At 38.6% G+C, this 12,520-nt stretch overlaps 1 protein-coding gene and 1 pseudogene across 1 annotated transcript; one reads left to right on the top strand and one right to left on the bottom strand.

Annotated features, from left to right (window-relative positions):
- Positions 1–3,482: 3,482 nt before the first annotated feature.
- LOC107797459 (uncharacterized) lies at positions 3,483–5,497 on the top strand (annotated as a pseudogene).
- Positions 5,498–6,281: 784 nt separating this feature from the next.
- LOC107797460 (protein ABA DEFICIENT 4, chloroplastic) lies at positions 6,282–9,496 on the bottom strand. Its single transcript, XM_016620356.2, has 6 exons — positions 8,713–9,496; positions 7,701–7,914; positions 7,318–7,418; positions 6,915–7,043; positions 6,755–6,843; positions 6,282–6,640 (listed from the first exon to the last, which is right to left on the bottom strand). Exons 1-6 carry the CDS (start codon positions 8,818–8,820, stop codon positions 6,490–6,492), a joined length of 792 nt encoding a protein of 263 aa, XP_016475842.1. The 5' UTR covers positions 8,821–9,496; the 3' UTR covers positions 6,282–6,489.
- Positions 9,497–12,520: the final 3,024 nt, after the last annotated feature.

The following is a 12,520-nucleotide window of genomic DNA, read 5'->3' as shown; positions in this document are numbered from 1 at the left end:
TGGATGCCGAGTTATTGACGATAGTCTCCGAGTATTTCGGAGCATTCTCGGCGGGGGAATCCTTGCTGTAAAAATGATGAACTTTCTTTGGAGTACGAGACACTTTGGCAAAGAGTATTGTTTGATTGTTTGGCATAAGTACATGTTTTTTTGTTGCCGTGAGCCCGGCTTGTGCGGACACGACTCTTTTGACCGTTTGGCCCGGTACATTATTTCCTATTTGAACTTAGTCTGTCGTTTCCCGGCTCTTCCGAGTGGATGGCCTCTCAAAGGGGACGCCTTCCAGTGTTCGGGGTTGATCGCAAAAGAAGCCCTACAAGCTTGTTGGATCCCCTTTGGGCGGCGCGTCACCCCGTTAAGAACCTTGCCAGCGAAACCCACTTCGGGACAAAAGCTCGACCGAAGGGAAAGAGTGCAACGGGTGCCATTAAGGCCTTGGGATCTTTGGGTTGAGTTAATACTTCCGAACACTCTGACCGGGTGCCTACATATGGGTTAGTGTAAAATAACGAAGGAGAGAGGTGGTCTTACCTTATCCCAGGGTGCGCAAACGATGTTTAGAGGCCTGATGTGTCCCTGCTATTTTGGAGTGAGGACTCTGTACGACCCTCCGCTGTGTTTAATCGGGCTTGGCCAAAGACATGGTTTGATTACCCTTTGACTCTTTCGAGAGTGGAGATATTGGTGCCAGCGCTACGTTACGTAATGCGAACACTTCCCTTGCCATGTGTTGCTCCCTGTTGATGGTTTTAATTCCGTCCTTTGCTGGGGATTTTATCATTTGGTAAATAGGGGAAGGTACCGCCTTCATGCAGTGCGTTCGTGGACGTCTGAATAAGGTATTAATACCTTGCGTCTCCTTTGACAATATGGAACTTGGCGTTCCGGTCTGCGCCAGCCATGCTGACTGAGAGAATGGTCTCTTCTCTTATTATTTCAATCGCCATGTCAAATCCGCCAAAAATTTGAGAGGCGGGCGTAATTTGGTCCGACAGTCTGAGCCGCTCTATCTCCCTCGACCCGATAATGTTGGTCGAGCCACCTGAATTCATAAGCACATATTTTATTTGAAATGAATCGAATGAGGAAGAAGGTTACTAGTGCATTGTTATGAAATCGAGCCCGATCGCTCAAAAGTTCTCGACGGTGCTTTTTGTTGAGTGGTTTGGCTATTTTCTTTCGGAGCTGGTGCCAATCTTTGATTTTGTGGTCGTGTGTCTTATGTAGCTCACATGCCAAGTTGTGATTCCTCTAGGAAGGATCTGATTGAATAGGCCTGGGCCATTTGGTGTCCCTGGTTTTGCTGACGGTGAACATGATGTCCGATACAGAGATGTTGAAGTTGTATTCTGATGGGCGACGTGCCCCTGCTGGACTCGTGTCTCCGTCAAATCTGGCTCTATTGATGAGTCCTCGAGGATATTGTCCTCGATCCATTCTCCGACTGTTGCGAGGTAGGTTGCGTCTCGGGGCATTCTTCTTTTTTTCGGCGTATAGCCGGTATCTTTCTTTGTTTGGTTTCAGTTTCTTTGCCAGGAGCCTGATTGGGTATACTGAGCCCGAGGGGGCTCCCAGCTGGTCATCCTCGGCCCTGATTTGTAACTGGTACCAGTTGTGGGCGTCCGACCAGGTCTTAGCTGGATACTCGATCAAGTTTTATTTCAATTGTTTTGAAGCCACCGAGCTTCGTTCATTCAGGTTTTGAGTGAAGGCCTGCACCGTCCAGTAGTTGGAGACCAGGGATAGTTTCGTTCGTTCCGTATGGAAACGAGATACGAATCCTTGCAACATTTCATTCTCCCTTTGCTTAATCTCGAATGCGTCGGACTTTCCTGTCGCTACTTCGATGGCATCGGCGTGTGCCTTTATGAAGGAATCTGCCAGTATGGTAAGTGAGTCTATGGGGTTGGGAGCTTGGTTATGATGCCACCTCATGGCCCCCTTCGAGAGCACTTCCCCGAACATCTTCAGCAATACAGACCCGATCTCATCATTCTTTATATCGTTGCCCTTTACCGCGCGAGTGTAAGCGGTAACGCGTTCATCGGGGTCTGATGTCCCGTTGTACTTTGTGAGTTCCGGCATTCTAAATATCTTTAGAATGGGTTTCGGGGCCGCTACATCGAGGAAGGGCCTTTGTATGAACTTCTCCGAATCCACACCCTTTAGGATCGGGGGTGCGCCCGGGATCTGGTCGACCCTGAAGTTATAGGCCCCGACCTTCTTGTCATTGGCTGCTATCATTTTCTCGCCCGATTCGATCCTTTTGGTGAGTTCCTTGAGCATCTTTACGATGGCAGGGTCGCTATCGATCTGTTATTGCTCGATCTCTCAGGTACCTGCTCAGCTGGGGGAGCTATCCCCGGTGCTACCGTGCTGGGAATCTTTGGGTGGCTTTGAAGCTGGGCAATAGCCAGCTGTTGTGCCTGTAACATTTCAAAAACAACATGAAGACTAACTTCCTGTTCTTCCCAGGCTGGGGTTTCTTGGGCTTCCTGTTGGTTGCCGTGTCGTATGCTCCTATCGGTGTGTGAGGTTTCGTCGACCTGCCGCGTGTCTTGCGAATCCGCATCCGCTGGGATCGGTCCAAGTGCGTTATTGGGTTCTGTAATGGCACGCCAACAACCGGAACAACCACACCGTTTTCTCCATGGTTTTCGAGGTTGTCGTTCTCGGCTCTATTCACTGAGACAGACATTTTGACCTGAAATCGAAGATCTTGGACAAGAAAAACTGTGAAAGATAACTTGCGTTTGTGTAATAAAACCAGCAAGAAAATAATCAATATTATTTAGCCCCACGGTGGGCGCCAAACTGTTTACCGTGAAAATGGTATTAACAATTAAATTTGTTAATGAGACTCTAAAAATACGTGATCTATTTTTATGCTAGTTGTTAAGGCAGTTGATGCTAGATATGTGAAGCTTAACGACGAAATACGAACTAAAACGGGGTTGTAATCAAACCGAGGAGCTAGCCGTCCAGGCCTCGAGCTGACCGATGAAGGGCCTCGAGATCGATGCCTGGGCTCGATCTCGAGCTATGCCTGGTCATTGGAGCCACAATACCTGGTCACTGTCTCGCGTCTTCGGGGTCTCAAGGTATTCTTCTGAAGTGACTCGATAGCAAGAAATTAGGCCCTCTAATTTCGCCGCATACAATACGTTATTTTATATTCTCCAGAATTATTTTACAAATATAGTTTACTAACAACGCCTTTGATCGTGACTAGTGGTGACAAAATGGTTAAAAGAAAATAGTTAACTATCCATATTATCCAATAAAAAATAGGAGGTATAATGAACTTTTTAAAAATGAGTCAAATATGGATAAGAACCATATTATCCATTTAAAAAATGGATAACTAATGAGTAATCAATGGATAACCAATGAGTTTAACTTTTACATTTGTAAAGCCTCAAACTTGGGGTTCCTCAAGTTTGGAAGACTAGTAATTCTCCCAAAAGTGATCATATTCAAGTTATCCGCCAATTAATCCGTTTTTATCCGTATTAAATATGGGACGGATCGGATAATTTATATCTTTTTGATTACCCGTTTTTGACCCGCCCAGCCCGTTTGTCACACCTATTATTCATGACATTTGTGACCCGACTTAACTCTTCTCTTTTCGCCGACATTGCCCGTCAGAAAAAGAGATCAAAGCCCCAAACCACGTACTCCTATTAGCACCAAATATAGCCACCTTTTTCATGGCGTTTCATATGCCAAACTATCAATTCCCTCTAAAACCACCTAGAGAGTTGCATTCTTGTCATGTTTACAGCAGCTTCAACGAGCAAGAACCAGCTCAAAACTCGATGGGTTTACAGTTTATTCGGAAGAAGAAGCTGCTGAGTGATCTGAGCACATGGGGCATTGGAGGACCTGCTAATTACTTCCTTCAAGTCTTCAATCAAACCCAACTTCTTTCTGCTGTCAGGTTCCACCTCTTCCTCTTCTTCAACAAACAACCACCATTACATTTTACCCATTTAATCTTTGGAGTATTTTGGCATAGATGGATTATTTAGCTTTGAATAAATGGGTCTAAATTGACGGGAAGATTATACGTTATTAGTTTGAGTTTGTGGCTTAGTCAATTGATCATTCACTTGCAGCTTACACTTTACCCTAATGAAATAGTGCAGGTATTGTGATGAGCAATCGATGAGATATATAATATTGGGTAAGGGCTCGAATTGCCTGTTCGATGACATGGGTTTTGATGGTTGTGTCATTCTCAATCGGATCGAGTTCTTGGAGAAGATAGAACATGGAGTATACCGGGTTGGAAGTGGGTACCCGTTTAATCGTTTGGGAGTTTTGTGTGCAAATGAAGTTTTTCGGGGCTTGAATTTGCTGGCGGTGTTCCTGGGACTGTTGGTGGAGCTGCTTACATGAATGCTGGAGCAAATGGCCAGGTAAATCATCATTCTAAGAACTAAGGATTAGTTATCCCGCGATTGTAGTGTATGGAGAGGGTGGGATAACTAATCCCGGAATAATTAATCATGAGATAACTTGTTTCCCAACCAAATGACCCCTAAGGTCTCCCTCTCCCTCGGTTAATATTTGTTGTATAAGCTCAGCTAGTTGGGATTAATCGTTGTTGATTAGGTTTAGCATTTGCCAAGAGCTTTTTTGGCTTGGTTAGAGATTAATATGTCAGTGTAAGGATAATATCGGAATGAAACAGGTCCAAAAAGAGCTTGGATATAGAGAATACATATGGAGATCTAACTAGTTTGGATATAGTGATTCCGTATAGAGATATAACTACTTTGGACTTGAGGCATTGTTATTGTTAGTGCAACTTCTGTATCTGTTACAGCCTTCAGTTATAATTGGTGATACTGAGATTGCAGCTTGTTTGTCATTGATATAAAGGAAACAGCTGATACTATTGATAGCGTGGAAATCATCACAAATGAAGGCGAATCTAGGATGCTAAAAAGAAGAGAGCTAAATTTTGGCTATAGGTCATCACCATTTCAAGAAATGAAGAACTTGGCATCCATTACTGCAGTTACATTCCGGTTAAAGTTCTCCAAAACTGCACGAGAAATGCAGCAAGAATACCTGGCTAGGTAACTGTCTATAATGTGATGTTCTTAATTGGAAACATGTCACGATCAGTCGTTAAATTGCAAGAAAAAAAATTGGTTTCTTTGCAGAAGATGGAGTACACAACCTTTGGCGCAAAGAAGTGCTGGTTCAGTTTTTAGAAATCCATATTCTATGGGTTTTTCTGCTGCAGAATTGATTGAGCAAGCTGGATTGAAAGGGTTAAAAGTTGGTGGAGCTATGGTCTCAAACAAGCATGCCAACTTTTTCATAAATTGTGGTTCTGCCACTTCTCAAGACATGCTTGAGCTCATAGGCATAGTTAAGGATGCAGTAAATCAAAAGTTTGGAGTAGAACTAAAGGAAGAAATCTTGTACATATATCCATCTTAGAGACAAGTTAGATTTATGGAAGTTGGATCTGGGATGTTCATGGTTTGGTTTGGATCGGCTTTTTCCAAAAAAGAAACCAAACCGAGTAAGGCGATTTTTCAAATATTGGAACCAAACTAAACCAATTAAGTCAGATTTTTTATCGATTTAGTTTTTGTTGGTTTTTCGGTTTTTCCTTAAATATGATGCATACACTACCAAACACATATTCCGGTGACTACATTTTCAACGTAATACTATCAAACTAGTTACTCTTTGAGAAATCTGTTATTATATTGATGATAACTGAATCAAATAATTATTAATGATTTAAGGACTCAATTAAAAATAGATTATTTTTAACATGAAATAGATTCTTGTACTTAGCAAAAGAAAGCTACCAATCAAATTAAAATGTAAGGCAAAGAACTAGGTTATAATAATAGCAAAGAACTTCGATCCAAAACAGTGCGGACCACGTGTGAAAAGTTCAGAGAAGTCACCATTTTGGTAGTTCACCTGTGCGGTCCGCGGCCATTTCTGTGCGGTCCGCGCTGAAGCTACGCGGCCACAACACAAAACAGTGCGGACCGCGTCGGTTCATTCAAAGAAACCGACTAAAAGTGCAAACGATTAACATGTACCATAAAATTTTAGAAACTTTTTATAAATATATATATATATAAACTTTATATAAAAATATACATATATATAGGTGTAATAATAAATTTAAATAGCTACTTTTATAGTTGGTTTGGTTCGGTTTTTTCGGTTATTTTTTTATTAAAACCAAAACCAAATCAAATTTGATCGGTTTTTAAAATTCAAAACCAAAACCAAAATCAAATCAAACCAAAAAAGTATCTATTTTTTTAGTCGATTTGGTTCGATTTTTCAGGTTTTTATGAACACCCCTAGTTGGATCATCAGTATACCAATGTTGTATTACAAGAATACAAGCTTCTACTGTTGTGTTTCATTGCTGAAAACCTTTACACTTTGCTGATAGTCACACACAGGCTGATCATTTATAATGGCCTACATTCTTGGTTAATGAGTCCTATGCTGTCTTTTTTCTGAGCTACTGGTTAGAGCTTTGGTGATGAAGTGAGTAACAATTCCGACGGGGCAAAACAGCAAGCACAGAGACACAGAATGGCGGGTTTCAATATCATTCTGCAATCCATCATGATAAACCTGCCTGTTTCAAATGAAAAACACTATTTATAATGTCTAACAGTGGCATCCTCTCTTCTCCCAAAACGAAAGTAAACGGGCATAGCGCAATAATAAAGATAGACGCCAACAGACTGACCTTGCAGCAAAAAGATCTACAGCCAACAAGTGAATCCATGCAGAAGCTAATGTCATCTCGTTGGAGAACATCTTAGTTATGCCTGGCAGCTGAATGGGAACGAAGTGTTAAGACCCTGAGCAGGCAATTAGTACAAATTATTATGTAGTTGAGCACAGACCTCCGGAAGCCAGTATTTACTAGCAAACATCAGCTGAATTGTATCTGGTGTCCAAGAGAGGTATAATAGATATGCGTACAGAAGTCCAAAGCCAATATAGGGTATGCTGCTTTTCATCACTTTTCTGGTCTGCATTTGAAACTATGTTCAATTACAACTTTACTTGAAAATTGAAATGAAGCAATGCGTTATATTTTTTGACAAAAGCAGCTCATAATAAAATATCAAACCAATGCAACCAAGTGGAAATCATATATTAGGATACCAACAGATGTAGCTAATAACCATTTAACTTGTAAAAGCATATTGAATTCATAATTAAGCTGCCAAATGTGATCTCCAGTATGCAGAAAAAAGAAAATTGCATAAGGAGTTGAGATTGAAAATACTCTGCAAATCTTACAAGTTTAGCTTTAGGAGCCACAACCATGAGGGTATAAAACGGAAGAACCGCTGCTGTCCCCAGTGTAAAAACAGTAGAAGCAATTTCAGAACTTGGCAAACCTACAAAAGAGGAACAGAAAATCTTGATTAAAAGCTTGCAAGTGTTACACCTTCCGGAGGTTATGAGATGGCATAAAAGTTGTCAATGTCAGGACCGAAACCGTACAATAGGATGATCAAGGAAGAATGTATGCCAATATGAGGATGAAGTTTACTCTCAATGTACCAGTAACAAATGGAGCAACAACATTATTAGGCACAGCTTTAAAACTAGTTGGCCATAATCAAACACACAAAACCAGAAATAAATGACTAACTAGGATGAAGTGGGTAAATGATTACAAGCAGTCACCGTCGAGCTTTTTCTTTGCGGAAGAGTTGTTTGAAGGTTAAGTTGAATAATGACTCTTGATCCTCCCAGAAAATTAGCTCCACTTCTAAACTTGGTTCCGAATTCCACTACTCGTTGATTCACAATGTCAGATTTCTTTTCTATAAAAGTATAAGAGGTTGGCTGGTTTCTCCTGGACATCAAGGCAGGTGCCCTGCAGTTCATCTGCAATAGGTAGTTAATTTCAGGAAAAGAATTTAAAAACTCTTAATTGGTAAATGAAATGACTGCACAAAGAGCAGTAGAATTTCATTGTAGCCTCCAACTTGCTAGTGTTCAATGAGTAGCAAAACCTCATTCTTCAAAGATATACATTCCCCCCCCCCCCCAAACACACACACATGCACACTGGAAAAAAGGATGTTTTTTATTAGCCCCTTTCCCTTATGTGAAAGGGCTTTAACAATTTATATATACCCTGAAATTTTTTCGTTTTATTTGCACGTATAATTTTCCTAGAAAGCGGATTCATTTGAACCCCATCAGATCATGCAGCTCTGCCCTGCATAACCTTCTGGTATTAAATTTTTTTGGGCTATTGTAACTGCCACGTGGGGACTATAAAATACTACTCTTTTTTTCTTTATTTAGACGACACAATTTTCTTATTAGTCCGTTCCAAAAAAACAAATTATTTAAAAATAATTCAAACTTTAAACTTTTTATTTTACCCATTTTATCCTTGATAAAAAACTTTTATAACCACACAAATTTCATTGCTCCACAAAAATTTTAAAACCACAAATTTCAAAAGTTTCTCTGTTTTTCTTAAATTCCGTTGCAAATGCCATCTAAATTAAAACAGATGGAGTATTAAAACAGATGGAGTATAAAGTAGCATTATACCATCCCAACTTTTATCATAAAGCAACAAAAACACCAATTGACCATGACATATCACAGCCAGGAAAACAAAAGGGAACATAGAGTAGTGTGATACAGAAGCAGAAAGAAAGAGCATACCTTGAGTGAGATGTGCGAGTAGCAGAAGCAAGAAGAAGAGAAGTCCATACTTGACTTAAGAGGGGAACAAAAACAAGAAGAAGAATCAAAAGAAAGTGACCTTTCCATGCGTTATACATGTAGAAAAAGGACAATAATGGAGAGCTGTAACAAGAAAAGTTTGGATTGAATAAAGAAAGGAATGGGTCGTCATTCATGATTTCATGGCCACTGTGAACGCACTCGTTAATTTAGCATAGTGAAAGTGGCCATTTGATATGTTTAGTGAGAATTTGCTAAATCCAGCCACACACCTCTATTGAACGGAAAAGTTGTCAAAGCACTTGTGTCGTGTTCCTTTACACCTGTTGACAATTGGATTTTCTTAATCTCGTGATTTTAGGTTTATGTCTCATAGTACACGAGGCGCACATGCACCTTCGTGCCTTGTCGGACTTGTTTTTGGTTTGTTCAGAGTTTGTTTTTCTTTTCTTTTTTAAAGCAACGTTCAGCGTTTTTTACTCTTCATGTCACGTTTATTTTTTGTTTGACTAAAATATTTAAATCTGACTACATATTTAATTATAAAAACTTTATTCCTAAATTTAAATACGACAGCTTATTTTATAAAATTTTAAAACAGGCTTTTAGCATAACATTAATAGATATAACATACTAAAAATGTCACAAATGTTATGAAATAAAAGCAATTTAGTAAAACATGAACAAGAAATAAAAGCAATTTAGTAAAACATGAACAAGAAATAGAGATAGAGAGAAGGAAGAGATTTTCTTCTTCAATTGTGTGTTTTTTCCTATCTATTACAAGGCATTTATATAGGCATGAAAAGTGAAGAAAATATGTCATGAAATATGTCATTGAACATAGAAAATATGTCATTGAATATGTCATTAACCATTTGAGAGAAAGGTCATGGAAGAAGAGTAGACATCCATCATATTTTGATTTTTATCATAACACTCCCCCTTGGATGTCCATAAATAATGTGCCTCGTTAAAACCTTATTAGAAAAAAAACTTATGGGAAAAAAATCCTAATGAAGGAAAAAGAGTACACATATTTAGAAATATGCCGTTTGGTTGCCTCGTTAAAAACCTTGCAAGGAAAACCCAATGGGACAAAACCTTGTAAGGGAAAAAGAGTACAACGCGTATTAACTCCCCTGATGAGATCATCAGTTCACATCGTTGAGCCTTCGTATCCCAATCTTGTACACTAGTTTCTTGAAGGTTGACGCTGGTAGATATTTGGTGAACAAATCAGCCATATTATCACTTGAACGGATCCGTTGCACATTAATATCACCATTCTTTTGAAGATCATGTGTGAACAATAATGTGCTTTGTCCTAACTCCTTTATGAATCCTCCCTTTAATTGGGCTATGCATGTTGTATTTTCTTCATACAAAACTGTGGGTAGTTTATCACACTTCAAACCACATTTGTCTCGAATAAAATGTATAGTAGACCTCAACCATACACATTCCCGACTTGCTTCATGAATAGCAATTATCTCAGCATGATTAAAAGAAGTAGCCACGATTGATTGCTTAGTCGATCGCCAAGATATGACAGTGTCACACATGTAAACACATAACATGTTTGAGATCAAGCCTTGTGTGTGTCAGATAAATACCCCACATCGACATAACCAATAAGATCGGTATTGCAATTATTGCCATAAAATAAGCCCACACCGGTAATCCCCCTTAGATAACGCAATATGTGCTTGATTTCATTCCAATTTCTCCTTGAGCGGAGCTATATCTTGCTAAGACATTAACTGAAAAAGTTATGTCATGTCTTGTAGTGTTAGCAAGATATATTAGCGCACCAATTGCATTAAGATATGGTACTTTAGGACCAAGAAGCTCTTTATTATTTCCATGAGGCCAGAGTGGATCTTTATTTATATTGAGTAATCTCACAACCATCGGGGTACTTAATGGATGTGTTTTATCCACATAGAAGCTCTTTAAAATCTTTTTAGTGTATGCTGATTGAAGGACAAAAATTCCATCTTTCATATATTCAATTTGTAGACCAAGACAAAATTTTGTCTTTCCAAGATCTTTCATTTCAAATTCTTTAAACAGTCTACTGCTTTAGGAAGCTCTTCGGGAGTTCTAATGATATTTGAATCATCAACATACATGGCGATTATAACAAATTCAAATCCATATCCTTTTATAAGGACACAAGGACAAATTGAATTATTCTTATACCCTTCTTTCAACAAGTATTCTCTCGGGCGATTATACCACATGAGCCCTGATTGTTTCAATCCGTATAAGGATTTTTGAAGCTTTATTTAATAAATTTCTTGGAAACCTTAATATGCTCCAAGACAATTTAAATCTTTCAATGATATCCACTATACACATATCAAGTTTTTCATATATTGCCAGATTAAAACCTGAAGTGACTATATCCACTATAAGAGAACATGTCTCCATATAATCAATGTGAGGATATTTACTAATTTTCTTGTTCCACAAGTCGTCTTTATGTCTATCGACTTGAACCTTTCGCACAAAAAAACATTTATACCTCAATTGACTTTATACTTTCAGGTGTTGGACTATCCGTCCAACTTCACATTTTTCAAGTGAAGTCAATTTCATTGCGTATTTTTTATTTGGCCAATCTTTTATCCGTCCAAATTTCATGACAGATTTGATCTCAAGATCCTCGTCAATATTAATCATATTGAGCGCTACATTATATTAACAATATCGTCGACAATCATTTTATGTCGGTTCCATTATTACCCAATAAAGACATAACTTATTGAGATCTCTTTATTTCATTATTTTCAGGTACCTGAGCCTCTCCCATGAGGTCTTATGAAGTGTTATGTCGTGGTGCTCTTCTAGGGCACTTGCCTCTTTATTATGACCATTTTGAATATTTGCCCCTCTCCTTCTTCAAGGAGTTTTATCTTTGGAACCGATTTGTCTGTTACACTTTATGCGTGACATAGACTCTGTCCCTCATGGACTTTATTCTATTTGGAGCATTAGCAGCTGAAATATGACATTTAGCTTTGGGTCAGCAAATGCGTCTGTCAATAATTTGTAAATGAATTATCACTTGAACTTCAAATTTATATTTTCTTGTACGAGGATCTATATGTATTCATAATAATTCATTTCACGTATCACTTTCTCAGCTGCCCATTTTCTCCCCCTAATGTTGGGATCACCAACACATTTCCCAACTATCTTTGGGAACTCATCTTTGTGCATTTTGGTGGCATAATTAAATCATATAGCACATCCATATTTCTATATAGAAATTATTTGGTTCCTGACCCTGAACCGATTGTGATAGGGAGAAATTTTTATAACTTGGCTAGATGCGTACAAGTGCTGCTGTATATTAAATAATAAATCTCATACCAAATTTTGTTTTTGGAAGTTTTGTTCTCATAACCAATGATTTAGCTATAATTGGAGGCATACAATTTATGCTAAACCAACTTGGATTTAAACCAGTATTATTAAGATAAATCATCATAATTTATATTCTGGAATTGTACTCTAATAATTTGAGCAAACAATCTTGCAAAAACCAAACTGCAAGTTGATAACAAATGCACATGTGACCATAAAATAGATGCATCTATTAAAATCATATAATAGTAAACGGTCCACATGGCAGGTGACTGGGCCCATATATATATCACCTTTTATTCCTTCCAGAAATCAAAGGATTCAATCCCAACCTTTAACTGGTATATCATGAGAATAAGCAGCACAAGAGAATTCTTGAAGAATCTTCTATTCTTCAATATAAGTCAATGTA

Source organism: Nicotiana tabacum, chromosome 3 (assembly GCF_000715075.1).
Source record: "Nicotiana tabacum cultivar K326 chromosome 3, ASM71507v2, whole genome shotgun sequence".
Taxonomy (NCBI): domain Eukaryota; kingdom Viridiplantae; phylum Streptophyta; class Magnoliopsida; order Solanales; family Solanaceae; genus Nicotiana; species Nicotiana tabacum.
Note: the sequence above shows the minus strand (reverse complement) of the source record. Positions and strands in the feature narration are given on the sequence as shown.

Coding starts and splice junctions, on each gene's coding strand:
- LOC107797460 (XM_016620356.2), bottom strand. CDS start 8,820: ATGGAAAGGTCACTTTCTTTTGATTCTTCTTCTTGTTTTTGTTCCCCT. Junction 7,044..7,317: donor TGGCTCCTAAAGCTAAACTT/GTAAGATTTGCA, acceptor TTTCAAATGCAG/ACCAGAAAAGTGATGAAAAG. Junction 6,641..6,754: donor GTAGATCTTTTTGCTGCAAG/GTCAGTCTGTTG, acceptor CATTTGAAACAG/GCAGGTTTATCATGATGGAT.